The 20,527-nt window shown below is 42.4% G+C and overlaps 1 protein-coding gene across 2 annotated transcripts; it reads left to right on the plus strand.

The window, feature by feature from the left end:
* The first annotated feature begins 225 nt into the window (after window positions 1-225).
* On the plus strand, window positions 226-20,465 carry supt6h (SPT6 homolog, histone chaperone and transcription elongation factor). Of its 2 annotated transcripts, none has more exons than XM_037748037.1 (37): window positions 226-381; window positions 2,313-2,423; window positions 2,887-3,084; window positions 4,510-4,583; window positions 4,710-4,890; window positions 5,049-5,130; window positions 5,314-5,569; window positions 5,756-5,857; window positions 5,959-6,072; window positions 6,726-6,815; window positions 7,001-7,143; window positions 7,319-7,464; window positions 7,613-7,720; window positions 7,823-8,103; window positions 8,228-8,382; window positions 9,621-9,816; window positions 10,077-10,216; window positions 10,400-10,517; window positions 10,620-10,696; window positions 10,813-10,948; window positions 11,111-11,248; window positions 11,434-11,601; window positions 11,712-11,839; window positions 12,003-12,210; window positions 13,129-13,276; window positions 13,416-13,558; window positions 13,660-13,800; window positions 14,004-14,199; window positions 14,376-14,521; window positions 14,604-14,696; window positions 14,814-14,927; window positions 15,057-15,181; window positions 15,833-15,945; window positions 16,040-16,117; window positions 16,210-16,394; window positions 16,619-16,899; window positions 18,565-20,465. In XM_037748037.1, the coding sequence occupies exons 2-37, from the start codon at window positions 2,324-2,326 to the stop codon at window positions 18,755-18,757; spliced, it is 5,295 nt and encodes a 1,764-aa protein (XP_037603965.1). In that variant the 5' UTR covers window positions 226-381; window positions 2,313-2,323; the 3' UTR covers window positions 18,758-20,465. The 2 variants fall into 2 exon arrangements, with proteins under 2 accessions (XP_037603965.1, XP_037603966.1); XM_037748038.1 differs by lacking the exon at window positions 226-381 and adding an exon at window positions 432-597 and having other exon boundaries at window positions 18,565-18,757.
* The last annotated feature ends 62 nt before the right edge of the window (window positions 20,466-20,527 follow it).

Raw genomic sequence — 20,527 nt, forward strand, 5'->3', positions numbered from 1 at the left:
TAAATGTATCTTACTTAATTGTTATTCTATTAGGCACTGGTGCTAGAAATAGTACTTTTTTAATTTATACATTTGTCTTTTATACACTTGAACTTGTTGTAATTTTGTTGTATTTTTGAGCAATCTCTGGCACAAGAATTTCCTTCGGGATTAATAAAGTTCTATCTTATCTTATCTTATCTTATCGTTCACTTAAAAGAGCCGGCTCTTTGAACCGGCTCGTTCGCGACCGAAACATCCCTATCCTCACTGCATCCCGGAATCACCATCACGCCGCTCGTTGTCGGCCATTTTTTACAAGTACCATCTCCCCCGAAACACCAAACACAACACAATTATTACTGTACATATTTACGGAGTATAACCACCGCAGTGAGACGTGTAAGTCCATCTACGCCGTGGGTCATTGTACGGTCTTTACATCGCGTTTCTTAGCTACCAGCCGTTAACTAGCTAACCGCTGCTTCAGTTGGCTGTTTGTTGTCGTTCCAGCTAATGCTAATGTTAATGCTAACGATATAGCATGCTAAAGCTAAAGCATTGGCTAATGTTAGCCTGCGACGTTGGCTCAGAGGCCTTGGGTCTATTTCTGCACCGGTAAAATGGGTTGTTCTTTTATTAGTCAGTTGTTACGTAGTTGTTTAAACGAACAAACTTGGTAAAAGGTTGCTTTCTAGCTAGCTAACTTGCTAGCATAGCCAGCTAACGTAATTAGCCTAGCTAGCTGGTGGTTGCTAGCTCGTAACAGTAGCTTACATTATTCACAATTATAATGCTATTTGTCGATTCATGTGATAACTAACTTTTAATATCATCTGAATAACTACAGTTGGCTACAGTTGGATTGAAAGTATGTGGTTGTGTGGGTCATCTCCACATCGGTGTGTGTGTGTGTGTGTGTGCGCAATGCGACATCTTTAGGTCGCCAATTAACTTAAATCTAGCTTTGTTGTAACTTACTGACATTATACCACTGAGGTAAAACCAAAAAGCATCACCAGGTCAGATACAAATATGAACATACAGTATTGTTAAATATTCAATTGATTAGAGACGTCAATAACACAACGTTATACAACATGCTTGTGAATGTGCCAAAAGGTATTACCTCATGTCTAATCCTGGGCTTTTCCCATGTGTTGACCTCTGAAATATCATTATCAAATAGTTAACTAATAATCAGTTAATGTAATAGAGCTTGTGTGAAAGGATAACACAGAGTATTGATGCATGGTTGACATCTTCGGTCTGTAAAAACTCAAATATTGTTCTGATTCACAGCAAGCTCGCCAATTAACTTAAATCTAGCTTTGTTGTCACTTCCTGACATTATAACACTGAGGTAAAAGCATCACCAGGTCAAATACAAATATGAACATACAGTATTGTTACTTATTATTAAATTGATTAGAGACGTCAATAACACATCGTTATACAACATTCTTGTGAATGTGCCAAAAGGTATTAACTCAGGTCTAATTCCGGGGCTTTTTCACGTGTTAACCTCTGAAATATCATTATTAAAATAGTTAAATAGTAATCAGTAAGGATTACACAGAGTATTGATAAAACAGACGTGCAGGGTTGACCTGTTCAGTCTGTAAAAACTCATGCTTTGCAGTCGAATATTGTTCTGATTCACAGCACTTTATAGATAGATAGATAGATAGTAACTTTATTGATCCCGAGGGAAATTAAAGTTTCCAGCATCACAGTTCCATAGTGCAAAACATGTTAGTAAAAAAGTTAGTAGTGCAAAGTACAAAGTATAAGAATATAAATATATATATATATATATATATATATATATATACCAGATATAAAAATACAAGGAGATGAAGTAAACTGTTAAAACTGAATATAGTGCAGGGTAACAGCTGTGATACATGACTATTAAAAAAGTGAATATAGTGCAGAAGAGACTGTTAGAAATGATTGTACATTCTGGAGGAGATACCTAATATATTAGGCTGGATTTTGTTGAAATGCATGTAAAATTATGACATTTCCATTTGGTGTAATGATGCAGCCATTCAAATGCGTGTCCTATACGTTTGAATATTTTACTGAATGTAATCATTAAATGTTAATGAGGAGATGAGGAAGAATACTCTCAGAAAGTGTGAAATAATGTGTTTTTTCCAACCTTGAAGTAGAAATGAAAGGAAATTGGATGTCAAGGGGTGAAATTGCAAATCCAGCATAATGCTATTATTGTTGGTGTTTGGCTTTTGTATTTGTGACTAGCCTGGGAGAACAAAGTAATGCATGTTGAGAACATTTACTAACAGCCTCTTTGCACTTCTTCTCAGGAACAGCGGTCATGTCCGACTTCATTGAGAGTGAGGCCGAGGAGTCGGAGGAGGAGTTCGCAGAGAAAGACCTAAAGCCTAAAAAGACCCAGAGGTTTATGGAGGAAGATGGTAAAATTTGAATAGTTCAGTTCTGGCTAGGGCTGTCCCAAATCCCATTTTTTGGGCTTCGCAGAGAAATATTAGAAGCTATTCAAAGCTTCGAAGCGTGGCGCGGTGCGAAGCAGCAGGCTGACATGTTCTTCTGTCTGTCTGTCTGTCTCCATCTCCCCCATTTCAGTGCCCGGGACAGCGCCACTGAGAATAACTAATAATAATTCATGTTGAATATGAATAATGAATAATGTTTTGGGATTATTCCTTATTTCATGGACTATTTGGGGATTTATACTTTAATATTACATACTTATATTTAAAAAAAAAAAAAAATAAGCATTCAAATACTGATTTGGTGGTCGATTACCATGGCGATGGTCGAAGCTGCGAAGCATTCGGGTCAGCCCTAGTTCTGGGTATGTGTTTCAGAGGTCGGGTTGCGTGACATGTGGACCACTTATCACTCATTTCTCAACAGATGAAGAGGAAGAAGAGAACACAGAGGACCAGGACGAGCGAGGGAATTTACGCGGACTCATTGATGATGGAGACGAGGAGGGGGAGGAAGAGGAGGAGGGGGGAGGAGGAGGAGGAGAAGGAGGAGGACGACGTGCAAGTGCAAGTGAAGCAGGGAGTGACTCAGAAGAAGAAGTGAGGCATCGACGTAAAAAGCGCAGTAAGTGCATCAGATGTTTTTAACGGGTTAAAGCCATCGTGCTGTTGCAGGTTGTGATTTGTTTATAGAAGTCATGGATGAAAAGGCTGCACAGGAGCTCTTCTACACCTGTCACTGTTTTAGCTGTTTCCATATTTCCATTACCCCTATATGGCTTGCAATAACAAAAACACAAAACAATCATAAGGATTGTTTATGTCTGTATGTATGTATGTTCTACCACTGCAATAATTGGAATATCTGTGTTTTGTAAAATGGCTTCTTACTTGTATTTACAATAGGAAGGTGGTGAAAAGGCCAAAACCATCACATTTACTGTTGTTGAGGTCTACGTACTCTGCTGTTGATGAATGTTGTCTGGGTTTAATGAGTCACGTGTCTGTTTGACAATGTCAGTGCTGTATCACTTGATCACTTCAGCAAATATATACATTTTTATTTGGTACCACCCCTCTCAACACTGATTGGCAAAGGAAGCCAAAACAATCTGTGAATGTGGACAACTGTGATACAGAGAGGAAAACAGAAAAGCTTGAAAAAGTAAAAGGCCATCAGATTCATCTGAAAATGATGTGTGACATATATATATGTCGGCTGAAGAAACTGCAGTACACAAATGTCAAACTAGGTTCGAGGCAATTTAGTAGAGGTATCGCCATTACATAGTTTGTTGACCACTTACAAGTTGATTTTTCAACTGTAAAATGTCCCGTTAAGTATGTGTCTTTGTCACAGTTATAAAAACAAACAAACAAATCCGAGGTATCAAGATTGCAGTGATTTCCCAATATATTACAGAATTGATTATTAAGGTGCCAATTAAAGATGTATCACCATTCTGTAACACTGCACTTACCTTTTTATAGTTATTTCGATGAGTTCTCTGGGTCTTACTTTTGTACTGGACTGACAGTAGATTTTAAAGCGAGACGAAATACATTTCTGAATAATCAGAATAGACCTTAAACATATTTCTGGCATCTGTTTGTTGGTCAAGTTTATACAACAGGTTGCTTCCCGTTTTTCTGTGCTTTCAGCGCCACATGTTGTGGAGCCAGATGCACCCACATATTGGTTACATTAACCTCGGCAGGTGGTGCTTGATGTTCATTATCTGCTGGTGTGGTGTATAAGCTTCAGCTACATTTACCTGCGTTGAACCCAGTAATAAATAGATAATTGCCTGCAGCAGCTATGCAGACTGAAAATGTGGACTCTTGAGTCATTGTTGTATAAAAGTGCCAAATATTTATTTATTTATTTATGTTTATAAAATTATGTCTAAATTGATTTTTTTCCCATCCCTTTACCTCAACATTTAATTTTCTCAACAAATAATCATGTGTATCACCCGTAACAACAAAAGCACTTCTTTACAGTGGTAGATGTTGTTTCCTCTGACTGACACTTTTTCGTTTTTTTCAGATTATGATGACTACCTGGATGACGATGATCTGGACCTAATTGAGGAGAACTTGGGTGTAAAAGTGAAAAGGAGGGTAAGAATAGTTTCTCATCACTACTTTCTCTGCAGTAACTGCGTACAACTTTACCTTTTCACATTTTTGTACACTTGAAAAAGTTTAAGCTAGCAGTGCTGATGCTCTACCCGTCTGGTGTCACAGAAGAAGAAATACGACCGTGTAAAAACACTTGACGACGATGAAGAAGATGATGACGAGAAGGACTTGATCGCAGATGAGATCTTTCATGGCGATGCAGATGGCGAGCTGGAGGACGGCGAGGCTGTCGATGAACCTCTCCACCACGCAGATGACGACGAAGAAGGAGAGGACGAGGAGTCAGGTAGGCCAGGAATAAGGGATTTTTAGATCTGTTTTGGGGTATCTAAAAAAAAGAATTAATAGAGAAAAAACAGTAATGTAAACTCAGTCCCACACGTTTTTATAAATGATGTGCTATAGAATTGATTTGTTTTTTAAATTTGTGCCTTTGTCCCACAGATATAGACGATTTTATTGTGGATGATGACGGCCAACCCATCACCAAAAAGAGGGGCAAGAAGTTCTCAGGATACACAGACGCGTGAGTGTCGTAGTTTTTACAGCAAATCTATCCTTTAAAAGATTTATCATTAGTTGGGGCAAGAAGCTTATTTATATATATATTTGGTAGCAACGAGACCATAAACACAAAATGGCAAGCTGCTTTAAGACATGAGTGAGTGAAACAGCTTCTTCTCCTCTTCGCTGTCCATCCTTTCCACAGAGCCCTCCAGGAGGCCCAAGAGATTTTCGGTGGAGACTTTGACTTTGCTGACTTTGACGCAGACGCATACGACCAAGGTGAGGAGGAGGAAGAGGACCAGGATGAAGGGGGCTGGGACCGACCCAAGAAGCAGACTAAGAGGAGGCAAGGGAGGAAGAGCATCTTTGAGATCTACGAGCCCAGTGAGCTGGAAAGTAGTCACATGACCGACCAGGACAATGAGATCCGCTCTACGGACATGCCCGAGAGGTTCCAGGTGTGTTTGTCAGTCGTTTTTGATGCTGACAGAGTTGATGCACTATTGTTACATTATTATACGGACGATACAGGTTTGTTATGAGTGCTCTCTCAGGTTTATGCCTTGACATATTAGGACTTATTTATTTGCCTGATGTTGTATTTTTGATTGCCTGTTTTCCTGACTCTGTTCTCTATCTTATAGTTACGATCAATCCCTGTTAAACCTGCTGAGGATGATGAGCTGGAAGAGGAAGCAGAGTGGATCTTCAGGCATGGCTTCTCCACTCTTACTATCTCCATGCAGGTATGACTTTTGCCATACACATTCAACAAAGAATGCAAAGAACTTTCTTGGCTTTTCAGTCATGATACCTACTTTATGTTTTTTTTCTGTGCCTTAAACAGGAGAGCACAGATTATCTAGATAGGGGCACAACCACAAACTTCAGCAGGAAAGGCCCCAGCACAATTGCCAAGATCAAAGAGGCCCTCAACTTCATGAGGAATCAACAATTTGAGGTACAGTGAGCTCATCTTACCCATCTGAGGGATTTCCTTCATCTGTTTTCTTTGTTTGTGGTTAATTTTCTCTAAAAAACAATAACATGTCTGTTAAAGGACTAGTGTGTAACAATTAGGGGGATCTATTGGCAGAAATGGAATATAATATTAATAAGTATGTTTTCCTTAGTGTATAATCACCCCATAATAAGAATTGTTGTGTTTTCGTTACCTTAGAATGAGACATTTATATCTACATAAGGAACAAGTCCTCTCCACGGAGTCCACCATGTTGCACCGCCATGTGTCTACAGTAGCCCAGAACAGACAAACCAAACACTGTTAACTTTTCCTGCTAGGGCCGCAGTCGATAATGTTACTCGCTCCCGTCACTGCCGCTCTCTCTCTCTCTTGCTTCATCACTCACTTCCCATTTACACACACACACACTCTACGCACTCTACTCTTAAAACAACTGGCTCTAGAGAGGGCCGTTCACATTTTTGCGTTTTGCCACCGCAGCAATTCTACACGCTTGGCACACGGGAGAAGTTGTAATCTGCAACCTTTACCGCTAGATACCGCCAGATCTTACACACTGTTCCTTAAAGAAAGGATGCAAAATCTGTAATTGGCGTAACGAACCAATTTTATTGTGTTCTTTTTTCCAGGTCCCATTCATAGCTTTCTACAGGAAAGAATATGTGGAGCCAGAGCTAAACATCAATGATCTGTGGAAGGTGTGGCAGTGGGATGAAAAGGTAAAAGCCATTGTTGGGAGTCAGTATGAAAGGGTGAATCTTCTGGATGCACAGCCAATCCTATAGTAATCACTTCTAAGATTAATTACACATTGTTTTAAATCATTAGCTATCATTGGCTTTCATCAACTTGGCGTACGTATGCCACTTCTGGTTTCTCGACTTAAACATTTTTCATCCACCAGTGGACTCAGCTGAAGACTCGGAAGCAGAACCTGACCCGTCTGTTTCGGAAGATGCAGTCCTACCAGTTTGAGCAGATTTCAGCCGACCCTGACAAACCTTTGGCTGACGGCATCCGTCCTCTGGACACCGCTGACATGGAGAGGTACGTCTCGAGGGCTGAGGCTGAAAAAGTTCATCTCTTATTATATGTATTGTGTTTGGTTGTGACTGCACTAAGCAAGGAATAATTGCAGGAAACTAAAGTGATACATGGTGATTGATGATAAACAGCTCCTTTTTCTGTCCCATTCAAACCTATTTTTGATCATTTTCTATAGGCTCAAAGATGTGCAGACTCTTGAAGAGCTGGGCGACGTGTACAACCACTTTCTGCTCTACTATGGCCGAGACATCCCCAAGATGCAGAATACTGCCAAGTCCAGTAAGAAGAGGCTCAAGAAGATCAAAGAAGTGACGGAGGATGGTAAGATGGATGCGTCCATTTCATTAGATGATGATGGACTGATACTTTTGAATTGATAAGTTCTAATTGAAACTAATTTTTAGTTTTGAGTGTTTGCCTTATTTTAACAATTTGCTACATGACTGATTTTGGATGGCTGCCTCTTTAGGTGAGGAAGAGGAGGTGGAGGTAGAAGAAGAAGAAGATCAGAAAGGACCTGACCTCAAGCTGGCTTCTCGTAGAGATATGTACAGCATCTGTCAGAGCGTAGGACTTGGTTAGTTTCCCTTTTTACCTTTATATTTTCTATGTATACAGTATATATTTAGTTTTTTCCCTAGCTTGATAGCACTTCAACTTCTTTTTCTTTTTACTGCAGATGGCTTGGCTAAAAAATTTGGGTTAACTCCAGAGCAGTTTGGAGAAAATTTGAGAGACAGTTACCAGCGTCACGAGACGGAGCAGTTCCCGGCTGAGCCTGTAGAGCTGTCCAAAGATTATGTCTGCAGTCAGTTCAGCAATCCTGAGGCCGTGCTGGAAGGAACCAGGTACATGGTGGCCATGCAGCTCGCCCGTGAACCTCTGGTCAGACATGTTCTCCGACAGACCTTTCAGGAGAGGGCCAAGATCAACATTAAGCCGACAAAGAAGGGCAAAAAGGTATGAGCGCATGGAATCGCAGACATTTGGAAAACAAAAAAAACATCACACATATGATCCTAAACACAAAGCTACTACTGAGTACCACTCTTAACATGCATTGCCATTTTCTTATTTCCTGTAGGAGGTAGACGAGGCTCATTTTGCCTACTCCTTCAAGTATCTTAAGAATAAGCCTGTAAAAGAGCTGAATGGGGATCAGTTCTTGAAGATGTGCCTGGCAGAGGAGGAGGGGCTGCTTACCATTGACATCTGTATAGACCTCATAGGGGTCAAAGGGTAAGCACAGTGACAATACTGACAGCCAAAAACTGAAATGGAAAAAAGATCTGTTCAATGATGTTGGTTGGCTTGGGACACAATCATTCCTATACAAACGCTGTTGAAATAATTCACTCATAGTAATCAAGTAGTCCGCTTACAGAGGTCATTTTCGGTCTTTTCATACATGACAACATATGGAAATATTTATAAACTAGATTAGACTAACGTTAATTGAGTTTTTGTTTTTGTTTATCTGAGGCTGATGCTGCGTGCACATTGAAATCATGACAGGGAAAAAAAGAGGGTCATTTTCTCCGAATAAAAAAAGAAAAGCGCACTGGGAAAGCACGTGTGGTTGGAGCCGCCCTCGTCAAGTAGATTGATAATGCCTCATCACATAATACCCCCAAAGTGAAACTTTGTCGATCCTCAACCGGCTCTGCGGCACACATGCAGACCGGCGCTCGGTTCCCTCCATGCCGCTACCGGTTGAGAGAACGAGGAGCCCCGGTAAAGAGGAGCCCCGGTAAAGGGGCGCCGTTCTGCATGCACGCTCGTGCTGCAGAGCCGGCCAAAAAACGGCAATGCCTCATCCTTGGTGAGGGAAAAGGCAGAGGACTTGGCAGCGAGCCAGTAAAAAGCAAAGCGGTCTGTTTCATTACTTTGTATTAATGTAATAAATATGCAACTGTCAATTAGATAATAATCTGCATGAGAAATGATGCACAACAAAAAAAAAATTGGTTATAATAATAATCATCTTCTTAGAGTGATCAATTTGACCTGGACATACGTAATCACTATAAGCGGTTTCCACTGTATATATGTTGATTCATGATTAAAGGCAGACCAAGGAGGCTGGCCACTCTCATTAAGTCAGTCTTAATCAACCAGATGGAGGAAATCATAAATATACAAACATCCCGAGCTCTTATCATTCTTGTCAGTTTTGTTGTTCATGCACATTTTCTTGGTAGTAGGACATTTACCACGCACAGGATGTGATGTGACTAACTGTTGTGACGCTGTTTTAGCGTCTGTATAAGAAACCTTGCTCGGATGTTGGGATAAAAGAAGGGGTTGATAAGTAGGATAGGTCCCCCGAGTTTCTTTTTCTTTTTAAGCTGCAGCTTATCTTTTTATCCACATCGTTGTCAGTAGAGCGTGGGGCTTTTGAATTATGACTGTGGTAATATTAAAGCGCTCCTTTCTGTCTCCGCTTCTCTCTGTGTCCTCCCTCTGCTTGTCCTCAGGTATGCCGGGGACCAGACGTACTTTGATGAGATCAAACAGTTCTACTACAGGGACGAGTTCAGTCACCAGGTGCAGGAGTGGAACAGGCAGCGAACGTTAGCCATAGAGAGAGCTCTCACTCAGTTCCTCTACCCTCAGATGGCCAAGGAGCTCAAGAGCAAACTGATCACTGAGGCCAAAGAGAGCATCGTCAGGGTAATTTCTCATGATACCTGTCCCCATTTATTTTAATATTACATTATTGTATTAGTGTTGCGCATAGAAAGTTAACACAGCAAACTCCTAACAAGGGATGTCACGATACCAGAAATTTAGTAGTCGATGTTCTCGTGACATCCCTATTCCTAACACATGCATCATGTCTGTAAAATTATAGAGCAAAATTGTTACACAATGTATGTTTGAACCGTAGAACTGATTATGAACTCTCTGCTGTTCTCCGTTTCTCCTCGTAGTCCTGCTGCCGTCGCTTGTATAACTGGCTCAAGGTGGCTCCTTACCGACCAGATCAGCAGGTTGAGGAAGACGATGATCTGATGGATGAGAGTCAGGGCAAAGGCATCCGGGTGCTGGGTGTAGCCTATGCGCCCAGCAGGTATGTACCCAACAGTGTTTTTCTTCCACTACATCAGCTACAATTTATGGTATTAACAATAGAGTGCTCACTTTCAAATGTGGGAGATATACTGCAGGTTTGAATTACAACTATATAAGACCAAGCAATGTTTGCTGCATGAAAGACAAAATAGTTTCTTACTTACAAACTTTGCTCCAACAGAGACACACCAGTTTTCTGTGCTCTGATCAACGGAGAAGGGGAGGTGGTCGACTTCTTGCGTCTGCCCTACTTCATGAAGAGGAGGAACGCCTTCAGGGAGGATGAGAGAGAGAAGAAGGTACAAGCAGAGAACACAAATGTGCTTCGGTGCAGTCAACAGATGCTTTTGTTAAAGGATGCACCTTTGAGATGATCACTCATTTGTGTGTGTTATCTTCAGGCCCACGACATTGAAAATCTCAAGAGGTTTCTGTCAGGCAAGAAACCTCATGTTGTAGCAGTCGCTGGGGAAAGCCGGTAAATATTTGATTTCTTTCTGCATGCGCTGGAAAGATACATGTAGACATCTTGAACAGCATTAAGTTATAATGGAGTTGATGTTGAAATGTTAAAAACATGCCACGTGTGTGCAGAGATGCTCAGATGATCATGGAGGACATCAAGAGGGCTGTCGGCGAGCTTGAGCAAGAGTCCTCTCTGCCCGCTGTCGGAGTTGAACTTGTTGACAATGAGTTGGCCACGCTGTACATGAACAGCAAGAGGTCTGAGGTAAATACTCAACACCTCACTGTGTCTTCATCATACACACACCAGTGGTTTCACTCTTCGACTGTGGCAGTTAACCACAGCAAGTTCGCTAACCGGTGGACCCAAGATGTGGCCCCGATTGCTGCTCATATTCTCCTGACCCTCTGCTTTCTCTCTGTGCAGATTGATTTTAGGGATTACCCTCCATTGCTGCGACAGGCTGTGTCGATTGCCAGGAAGATCCAGGATCCCCTGATGGAGTACGCTCAGGTTTGCAGCTCTGATGATGATATTCTCTGCCTCAAACTACACCCACTGCAGGTGAGACATTGAAGGAATGGTGGATTTATGTTGTTTTTAATCCCTATCTATATAGTTATTGTTATATATTGTTGGAAGTATGCTTAAATGTAGATTAAATGAAAAAATAGATATAAAATGAAGCATGATTCTGCAGCTGCAACCATGTGAAACCGTTTCTTTTTTTGCCTCACCATCTTTCTCAGGAACATGTGGTGAAGGAAGATTTGCTCTGTGCTCTTCACTGTGAATTCATCAACCGTGTCAATGAGGTTGGAGTGGATGTGAACAAGTCCATAGCCCATCCTCACACTCAGAGTCTGGTCCAGTATGTCTGCGGTCTGGGAGCAAGAAAGGGCTCCCAACTGCTCAAGGTATGTTTTTGTGCTGCTGTGTCATATATGAACGTGTATATATGTATGTCATATATGAACGCGCCTTTTCTGCTGACCTGATAATCGTCATGGTTCTTGTATTTGTGCAGATTTTGAAACAGAACAACACTCGTCTGGAAAACAGAACCCAGCTGGTCACCATGTGTCACATGGGACCCAAAGTTTTTATCAACTGTGCCGGTTTCATTAAGATCGACACCGCATCGCTTGGGGACAGGTTGGTACCTTGTATAGCAGTCTGTTACACGTCGGACCATCGAGATGTTCCCCATAGTGCTAATTCTACCATTGTCAGACAAGCCAGTGATCTACCATTCAGCCTGTTGTGAGCTTATTCCAATATCAGCATTGGTCTTTCTTCTCTCAAACCTTTCACACAGTACCGACTCCTACATTGAGGTTCTAGATGGATCTCGTGTCCACCCTGAGACGTACGAGTGGGCTCGAAAGATGGCTGTGGACGCCCTCGAGTATGATGAGTCGGCAGAAGATGCCAACCCAGCTGGAGCTCTGGAGGAGATTTTGGAAAATCCAGAACGTCTCAAAGATCTGGACCTGGATGCCTTCGCTGAAGAGCTTGAGAGACAGGTCAGTGTGTGTGTGTTGTGGCTTTTTGAACAGCTTGGAAAAAATATACCACAGTGCAGACTAGGGCTGCCAACGAATATTCTAAATTTGAATCTATATATTCAAATTGTTAAAAAAACAGACATTTGAATATGAATGTTTGATTGTGAAAAAAAGCAGCACTGTCTGCCTCGCACACACTGAATGCACCGCGGGAGTCACACAAAGTCTCTTTCATTAACTGAAAATGAAATGTAACGTCAGGTCAAGCTGAACGAGGAATAATTCAACGATAACCGCAATGATGGCAGAGAACTCGGCCACAGAGAGAGCGACACCGTGTCCTAACAGCAAGCGTTACCCATCAGCTATGCGCTCCAGATCGGACTGGAGACGTAACCACTTAAAAGATGGATGATACTTCCACTCTCCCTACTTGTGTGTACTTTTTAAACAGAAACACATGTTTTATATTTTAATATTTACTGTAAATGACGTACAATACAACCAACAACAAGTAGGACACTTTCAGGTGATCTTCCTGCAGTCAACTGCTTCCTAATTTTAAGTTTTTTATTTTTTAACATCACAAATCAGCTGTCCCTTCGTCCGTTGCAGTGCTTTCAAAGTGAGCGACAGGAAAAAAATAGAAACAGGGCGTCCGGCAAAAGTTATGCCCAAAACAGCGCCATGGACATAATGTGCAAAAAAAGTTCTTTAGATCTTCTTTAGAACCAAATATTAATTTTTGGCCAATTTTGACAGCCCTAGTTCAAGATACTAATTATATCTTGTCCAGACGAAGAGACATGTCAGACACCACTGTATGTGTCTGGAACCTGTGTAGCCAGAAGAAACTTCAGCGATGTTTCACATCCACCCACCTTTCAAAAAATATTTATCATCATTCTTGTTTTCTTCTTTGTGTTGTCCATGTAGGGTTACGGCAACAAGGGGATTACTCTGTATGATATCCGTGCAGAGCTGAGCTGCAGGTACAAAGACTTGAGAGTTGCCTACAGAGTCCCCAACACTGAGGAGGTCTTCAACCTGCTCACCAAGGAGACTCCAGAGACCTTTTATATTGGTAAGATACACTGCACTGAAGTACACATATTTATCTGTTGAATTAAACTTCACCAAAAATCAATAATAGATTAGCATTAGATTAATGCTAATTGCCATCGGCTGGTGTGGTTGATGTTTTTTTCCTCCTTTTCTTCCAGGTAAGCTGATCACCAGTATAGTAACTGGTATTGCTCACCGGCGGCCTCAGGGAGAGAGCTACGACCAGGCCATCCGTAACGATTCTACAGGGCTGTGGCAGTGTCCCTTCTGCCAGCAGGACAACTTCCCTGAACTCAGCGAGGTACCAGAGTTTTTTCTTCTTTTAACAACTTAGTGGTAGAAAACAGCTGAGAGTCTGACATCTAAACATCATCTGGTTTTTGTTTTGTGTCCCTGCTTTAGGTGTGGAATCACTTTGACAGCGGCTCGTGTCCAGGCCAGGCTATCGGGGTGCGGTCCAGATTAGATAACGGCGTCCAAGGATTCATTCCCACCAAGTTTCTCAGTGACAAAGTGGTCAAACACCCTGAGGAGAGGGTCAAGGTGAGGCGCTGTTTGTTTATTGTCATCGTTTGTTGTGCTTTGCTGATGTTCTTTTGTTAATGTCAACATTTGAATGTGTGAGTTTTCAGTGGTGCCAGTTGCACTACCTAATCCTGACAGATTTCTGCCTATTTCTGTCTTTCCTGTCTTCTTTCCTTCTATTGTGGCAGCCGTATAACACTTGATTGTTCCTCTTCCTTCAGGTGGGCATGACGGTTCACTGCCGCATCATGAAAATCGACATTGAGAAATTCAGCGTCGACCTCACATGCCGCACCTCGGATTTGATGGACAAAGCCAATGAGTGGAAGCTCCCCAAGGACACCTACTATGACTTTGACACGGAGTCCGAAGACCAAAAACAGGAGGAAGAGCTCAAAAAGAAACAACAGCGAACACGTTAGTATAATAACAGGATTAATAAAAAAAGTAGTTTGAATCAAAATAGCAAATAAAACGGCACACTGTGCTACTTTGGGGAATTGTTTCCTCATATTACACTTTGTTTACTTAACATTTACTTCCACATCACTGTCCTTATACTGTTTGTCTGTCCTTTCCCTCTGTCAATCCAGCATATATAAAGCGTGTGATCGCCCACCCCAACTTCCACAATATCAGTTTCAACCAGGCAGAGAAAATGATGGAGACCCTGGACCAGGGAGACTTAATCATCAGACCCAGCAGCAAGGGAGAGAACCACCTCACGGTTACCTGGAAGGTAAGAAACCGATAGAGAAGGTACAACACGTAGCAACGATAGCACAACATATTCCAGTCTGACTCTGTGTGATGTTTTGTAGGTGGCTGATGGCATCTACCAGCATGTGGATGTGAGAGAAGAAGGCAAAGAGAACGCATTCAGCTTAGGGCACACTCTCTGGATCAACAGTGAAGTAAGTTGTCATGATCTGGTGTTTCCTAATCAAACCTGCGGAACATGTATTGTGAAACATCAGCGTTGCTGTGGCTGCTGCATGTTCTTTAAAAAAAGTCTTTTGAATTCTCTGCAGGAGTTTGAAGATCTGGATGAAATCACAGCTCGGTACATTCAGCCAATGGCATCATTCGCCCGGGATCTACTGGGGCATAAGTACTTCCAGGACGGCCTCTTTGGGAACAAGGAGGTATACACTGATTTACATTAATATCATTCTCACTGTGGGATTATAACTCAACATCTCATCTCATTCTACTGCATGTTTTTGCCACAAGTTGCACCTCATACTCCTTATGTCTTGTTCTCTCTCTAATAGAAAATGGAGGAGTTATTGGTCAAGACAAAGAGGGAGAAGCCGACTTTTATTCCTTACTTTCTGTCGGCATGTAAAGATCTGCCGGGAAAATTCATACTGGGCTACCAGCCTCGAGGAAAACCACGGTAAGCAGAAATGTTTTTTCTCCTCTGTTTTTCTGATTATTCACTGCAATGATTTTTTTCAGTGGAAGCTGATTTAAAACGTAATTGTTGATGTTGCTTTTCCTCAAATCAGCTCAACCTCACTTTAACCCTAAGAGACCCACTTAGACCCATTTTTGTCTCTTTTTTTAGGGTGGTACAGGGGGTCTTTAGGGGTAGATAAAAAGTCAACAGTATACGTCACATAGAAGTGGTGTAAATAATCTGGAAATCTGAAATTTAACCATTTTCTACCACTCGAGAATTGATGAAAAATGATTTTCCTCTCCAAAATTTTGCCTAACTTTGGAGCGTTATTTAGCCTCCTTTTTCCCAATAAGCTAACATGACATGGGCAAGGTAAAGTCGGATCCCACGGGTCCCCACAGAGACCACAGAAACAGCAGACGATTCCATTCAGTGCTATAAATATGAATCACAGTGGCATATGGTTACATGATAAAGTCCATAGCTGCTGCAGAGGCTCAGTCATACTTGTGCCAAATTCGCTTCACCACTCTCCCACACAGCTGCTTCACTGCCAAGACATTTTTTTATTAGACGTTTACGTGTTTGATTGACAACAAGGTTTACATACGAGTAGAACTGAATGCCGTCTTTTTTTGTGTCTAGGGTTGAGTATGTGACCATCACCCCGGATGGCTTCCGCTACCGTTCACAGATATTTCCTACAGTGAACGGACTATTCCGTTGGTTTAAGGACCATTACCAAGAGCCTGTGCCAGGTATGGAAGCGCTACACCTCATGTTTATTGTATATATTACGACAGCTGAAGGATATTGTGGGTTATTATCTAACATTTTTTCCCTCTGTCAAAGGCATCACTCCCAGCAACAGCAGCCGAACAAGGACACCTGCCTCGCTGAATGCCACCCCGGCCAATATCAACATCGCCGGTGAGTCCCGCTCCGTTCCACACATTCCGTTCTACATTTTCAGCATGAGTGGAGTTGTAGCACTATTTCCTAATGTATTCCTTCCTCCCTAGACTTGACGCGAGCTGTCAACGCCCTCCCACGCAACATGACCTCTCAGATGTTCAGTGCCATCGCCGCAGTCACGGGCCAAGGCCAGGGCCAGAACCCCAACACCACCCCCGCACAGTGGGGCTCCAGCCAGTACGGCTACGGCGGCAGCACGGGAGGAGGAGGAGGGAGCTCCTCTGCTTATCATGTGAGTGCAGCGTTTCATGTTTATCTACTGTGGCAGGAAACTTGAGTCTGACTGAAAATATATTGCATGTTTTACTAAATGTGATTCCTTTCTTTTTTTAATTACTTTATTAATCCCTTGTTTGATTCCAGTTGTACCACTTCATGAGTCCCTACTTATACTAGTAGAATATATAGTGACTTGTCTCAGGTAACTCCTCATCACCAGTACTTCTTCCTCTGCAGGTATTTGCCACACCTCAGCAGCCCATGGCGACGCCAATGATGACGCCCAGCTACTCCTACACCACGCCGAGCCAGCAGGCCCTGGGCACGCCGCAGTACACCGGCACCACCCCGCAATCCTCGCACTCTCAAACACACGGCCCCCCACACGCGAGCCACGTGTCACACCACGGCCATCACGGGCATCACAGCAGTCACCACGGCCACGCTTCGAGCACGCCGTCATCCTCCACCTCATCCAGAGGACGGACGCCGCAGCAGCAGCAGCCGCCGACGCCAAAGTAAGTACAAGGGGGAAGATGCGTGGGCAACCTGATGTACTCCAAAACATGCGTTTCCTGAAAAAAGCATGCTGGTTTAATTTAAGTTAGTGTGATCAACTACTGTTACACTTTTTTATGCTGTCGTGTTTTCGGGTTGTCTGTTCGTATGTTCGTTAGTCCGTCCATCCGTCCCATTCTCGTGAGCATGATATCTCAGGAACGCCTGGAGGAATTCCTTCAAATTTGGCACAAACGTCCACCTGGACTCAAGAATGAACTGATTAGATTTTGGTGGTCAAAGGTCACTGTGACTTTACGTTTGTCCCATTGTGAAAGCGATGTCTCAGGAATTCCTGGAGGGAATTTCATTACATCTGGCACAGACATCCACTTGGACTCAAGTATGAACTGATTAGAATTTGGCGGTCAAAAGTCAACGTCACCGTGACCTCATAAAAAATTGATTTGGCCAACTCAAGAATTCATATGCTACTTATAGAGATGTTCCGATACCATTTTTTCCTTCCCGACACCGACTCTGATACCTGAACTTGTGGTATCAGCTGATTCTGAGTACCAATCCTATACTAGCGTAATAAATAATTAAATAATTAAAATATTATTATTATTATTATTATTTAACAGCTGTTTACTGACCATGTATGGATGTGATATGATTACCATCTTTGCTGTATGGCCTGGCTCAGGTTAAACCTCATGTAAAACATGAACAAATACAGAGAATGAATGCAATAGAACTTTCTTTTATTATTCAGTTTGTCAGTAACAAAGAACATAAATAATAAATGAAGCTAGGAATAAATAACAATCCCGTATTCTCCTAGCTGTCTCCTCGGTGGACAGCCAGTGTGCTAATTTGTGCTGCAGGGTGCAATATTCTATACAAGGGTACTGCCAACCCTCAGAAGGGAAGCAAAGAACATATCGCTGTTTCACTTGTTGTTTTTTTCCACTGTGAAATATTGCCAAATCGCTGACATTTTCTTCGCTCTGACTACCGTTACACTCTCCACTAGCACCGCACTGTTGTTGTTTGCTATCGTCACGTGACAAACTACCCGCAATCAGTTCTTCTTCACTGCTCTTGAATTGATTTCCGGTTAAACATTTTCTCTGGGTTAATAAATGATGGTATTGGATCGGTGCATAAGGCGTACTCACCGATACCTGAAAAACTAATTATGGGCAGTAGCAGACGCGGAACTCTAGCTAATTATGACAAATTCACACAAATGTCCAACAGGATAAAATGATGAAGTGAAGACATTGTGGACAGACATGGATATAAACTGCAACTTGACTATTTGGTGGAGGCATACAATCGCGAGGCGGTTATTCTACTCTTTTTATTGTCAAACTGATTATTCATGTACAGTGATCTTACCCACAGCTTTATGAAATTTGACAAGTTTAACAAAAATATTGCCGTCTTCTGCATTGTCAGATTTTCCCTCCACCTCCAAGTCAGAATGTGTGATTTGTCTATTTTGCAGTAACTCAGCCAGTTGTTGAATTAAATCAACGAGTGGTTGTTTTCCTGCCGTTAGATGGTGCTAAACACCACAATCTGCATCATTTTAAAGCTCAGCAGCAGCAGCCCACCATTCAGTCTGTCTCTGTCTTTGACTATAACACCTCCCCCTCTGTTCTCCCTCCGTGCAGGGCCAGCGGCAGCAACGCCTCTGCAGTGGACTGGGGCAAGATGGCGGAGCAGTGGCTGAAGGAGAAAGAGGCGGAGGGGCGGAAGAAAACCCAGAGGATGACGCCACGGCCGTCGCCCAGCCCCATGATCGAGAGCACGCCCATGTCCATCGCCGGAGACGCCACACCCCTGCTGGACGAAATGGACCGATAGGACACATAGGGGGGGCGTTGCCATACCCCCCACACCCCCACCCACCCAACTCCATCCTCTGTACCGCTTCTTCATCTGGATAACCCCTCCACCTTTTGTCTCTCCCACAACCCATCAGCCATTTCATCCAGCTGGCGTCGGAGCCCAGTCCACCCAGCTGATTGTCCATTCATTCTCACTTCCTGATATTGTAGCTGCAGTCTATCAGTCCGCTATCATGGTTCATCTCACCTCCTTCCTCTTGTCTTCCTGTACGTCCATTTCATCCCAGATGTGTCACCTCCTGACCTCCAGCCAGCTCCTCTGGCTGCTTAGTATTTTGTACAGTCACAATAACACTGTATATGTCACGCAGAAAGTCAGTACAATGGCAAAAAAAAGAAAACTTGAAATATCAGACAGCAGTTATATATAGGATATGGACCTACACAGACAATGTCAGACAAGCTGTCCTACTTTCTTTATTTTTTGCGATTGGTTTTTAGCTTGATCCATGAATGGTTTTTGACAGAGGGGCAAAGTTACAGTTCCCAGAATCCACTTTCCATCCTTCATGGTTGGTGGATTTTTTTTGCGAACTGTTGCCAAAACGAGCGCTTTGCCAAGCCAATCAGGAAAGTTAATTTTTGTATGGAATGCGTCAGAATGAATAAAGACTGTTTTTTTTCTGTTTGAACCTAAAGCCTCCGCTCTTCACATCTGTCAAAACAAAACCTGCGACCTGTACAGACACACACACGCACCCCGAGCGTGAAGGTTGAGGCTGATTTATCGAAATAAATTCAAGGAGAAGCCTTCATGTCAGCTTGAGTTTCTCTCAAACATGCTGTATTATGATTAGCTGACTATGTATTTTTGGCTCCTGTAGATAGCCTCTATTGTATTGTTGACTCTCTATCTGAGAATACTGTGTGGACTAACGATGTGCCACGTTAAGAGGTAACAGTGGACGCTCGCGATGACTTCATCTGCGTTTATGCAAGGCTGCTTTCGGTAAGTGGAAGTACCTCGTCACGTCGGTGTTGGAGGGTCATTTTTTAAAACTCAAATTGAAATGTCTTTAATGTTAAGTGAGTATTTCACATTTGACATTTGGGGTATGATGTTTGCCACCATGCAGGATGTGATCTCCTGATGCACCGCTGCTGCTTGCAGTTCAGACAGTATCAACAGTCAAATTAAGATGGTTCACTGGAGGAGTTCAGATTTCTCTAACACTATCAACAGAAGCTACTATCACACTGCGTTTATATCCCTAACTCTGTATAATAACTGCACGCAGCTATTTCAGTAGAATGAATATATTGTTGTAAAAAAAAAAAAAACACATTGAATCTCTTTTGTGATCGTTGTGCGGCCGTTTTAAGCCACTCTGCATCCCTCTTGACTTACGCATTCAGTTATTTTGTTGTTGTCGCTGTGCCTCTGTGCTACAGTACAAACAAGCAGCGCTGGTATTCAATGGTGTGCTTCATTTTGCGGTGTGCAAAGTATCATGGTCCCCATAATATGGTTTTAAATAATTATGGTTTTTGAGTACTTGGTTTTACGTCTCTTGCCAGATTGAAGGTATTGCATCTTTCTCAGCGAAAAGCTGTGATTGGTTCTTTGGCGGTAGTTGGTGATGAGAGGAGAAATGATGTCTCTGGCACTGCTGATGACCTTTTCTACCTGTGATCCCTTTAATAAAAAGTGTTCATATTAAAAACCCCAGAGTCTTGTTCATGGCAGTCTGGACATGTGATGTACATATAAGTGTGTGTGTTTCTT

This window comes from Sebastes umbrosus, chromosome 17, assembly GCF_015220745.1.
Source record: "Sebastes umbrosus isolate fSebUmb1 chromosome 17, fSebUmb1.pri, whole genome shotgun sequence".
Lineage (NCBI taxonomy): Eukaryota > Metazoa > Chordata > Actinopteri > Perciformes > Sebastidae > Sebastes > Sebastes umbrosus.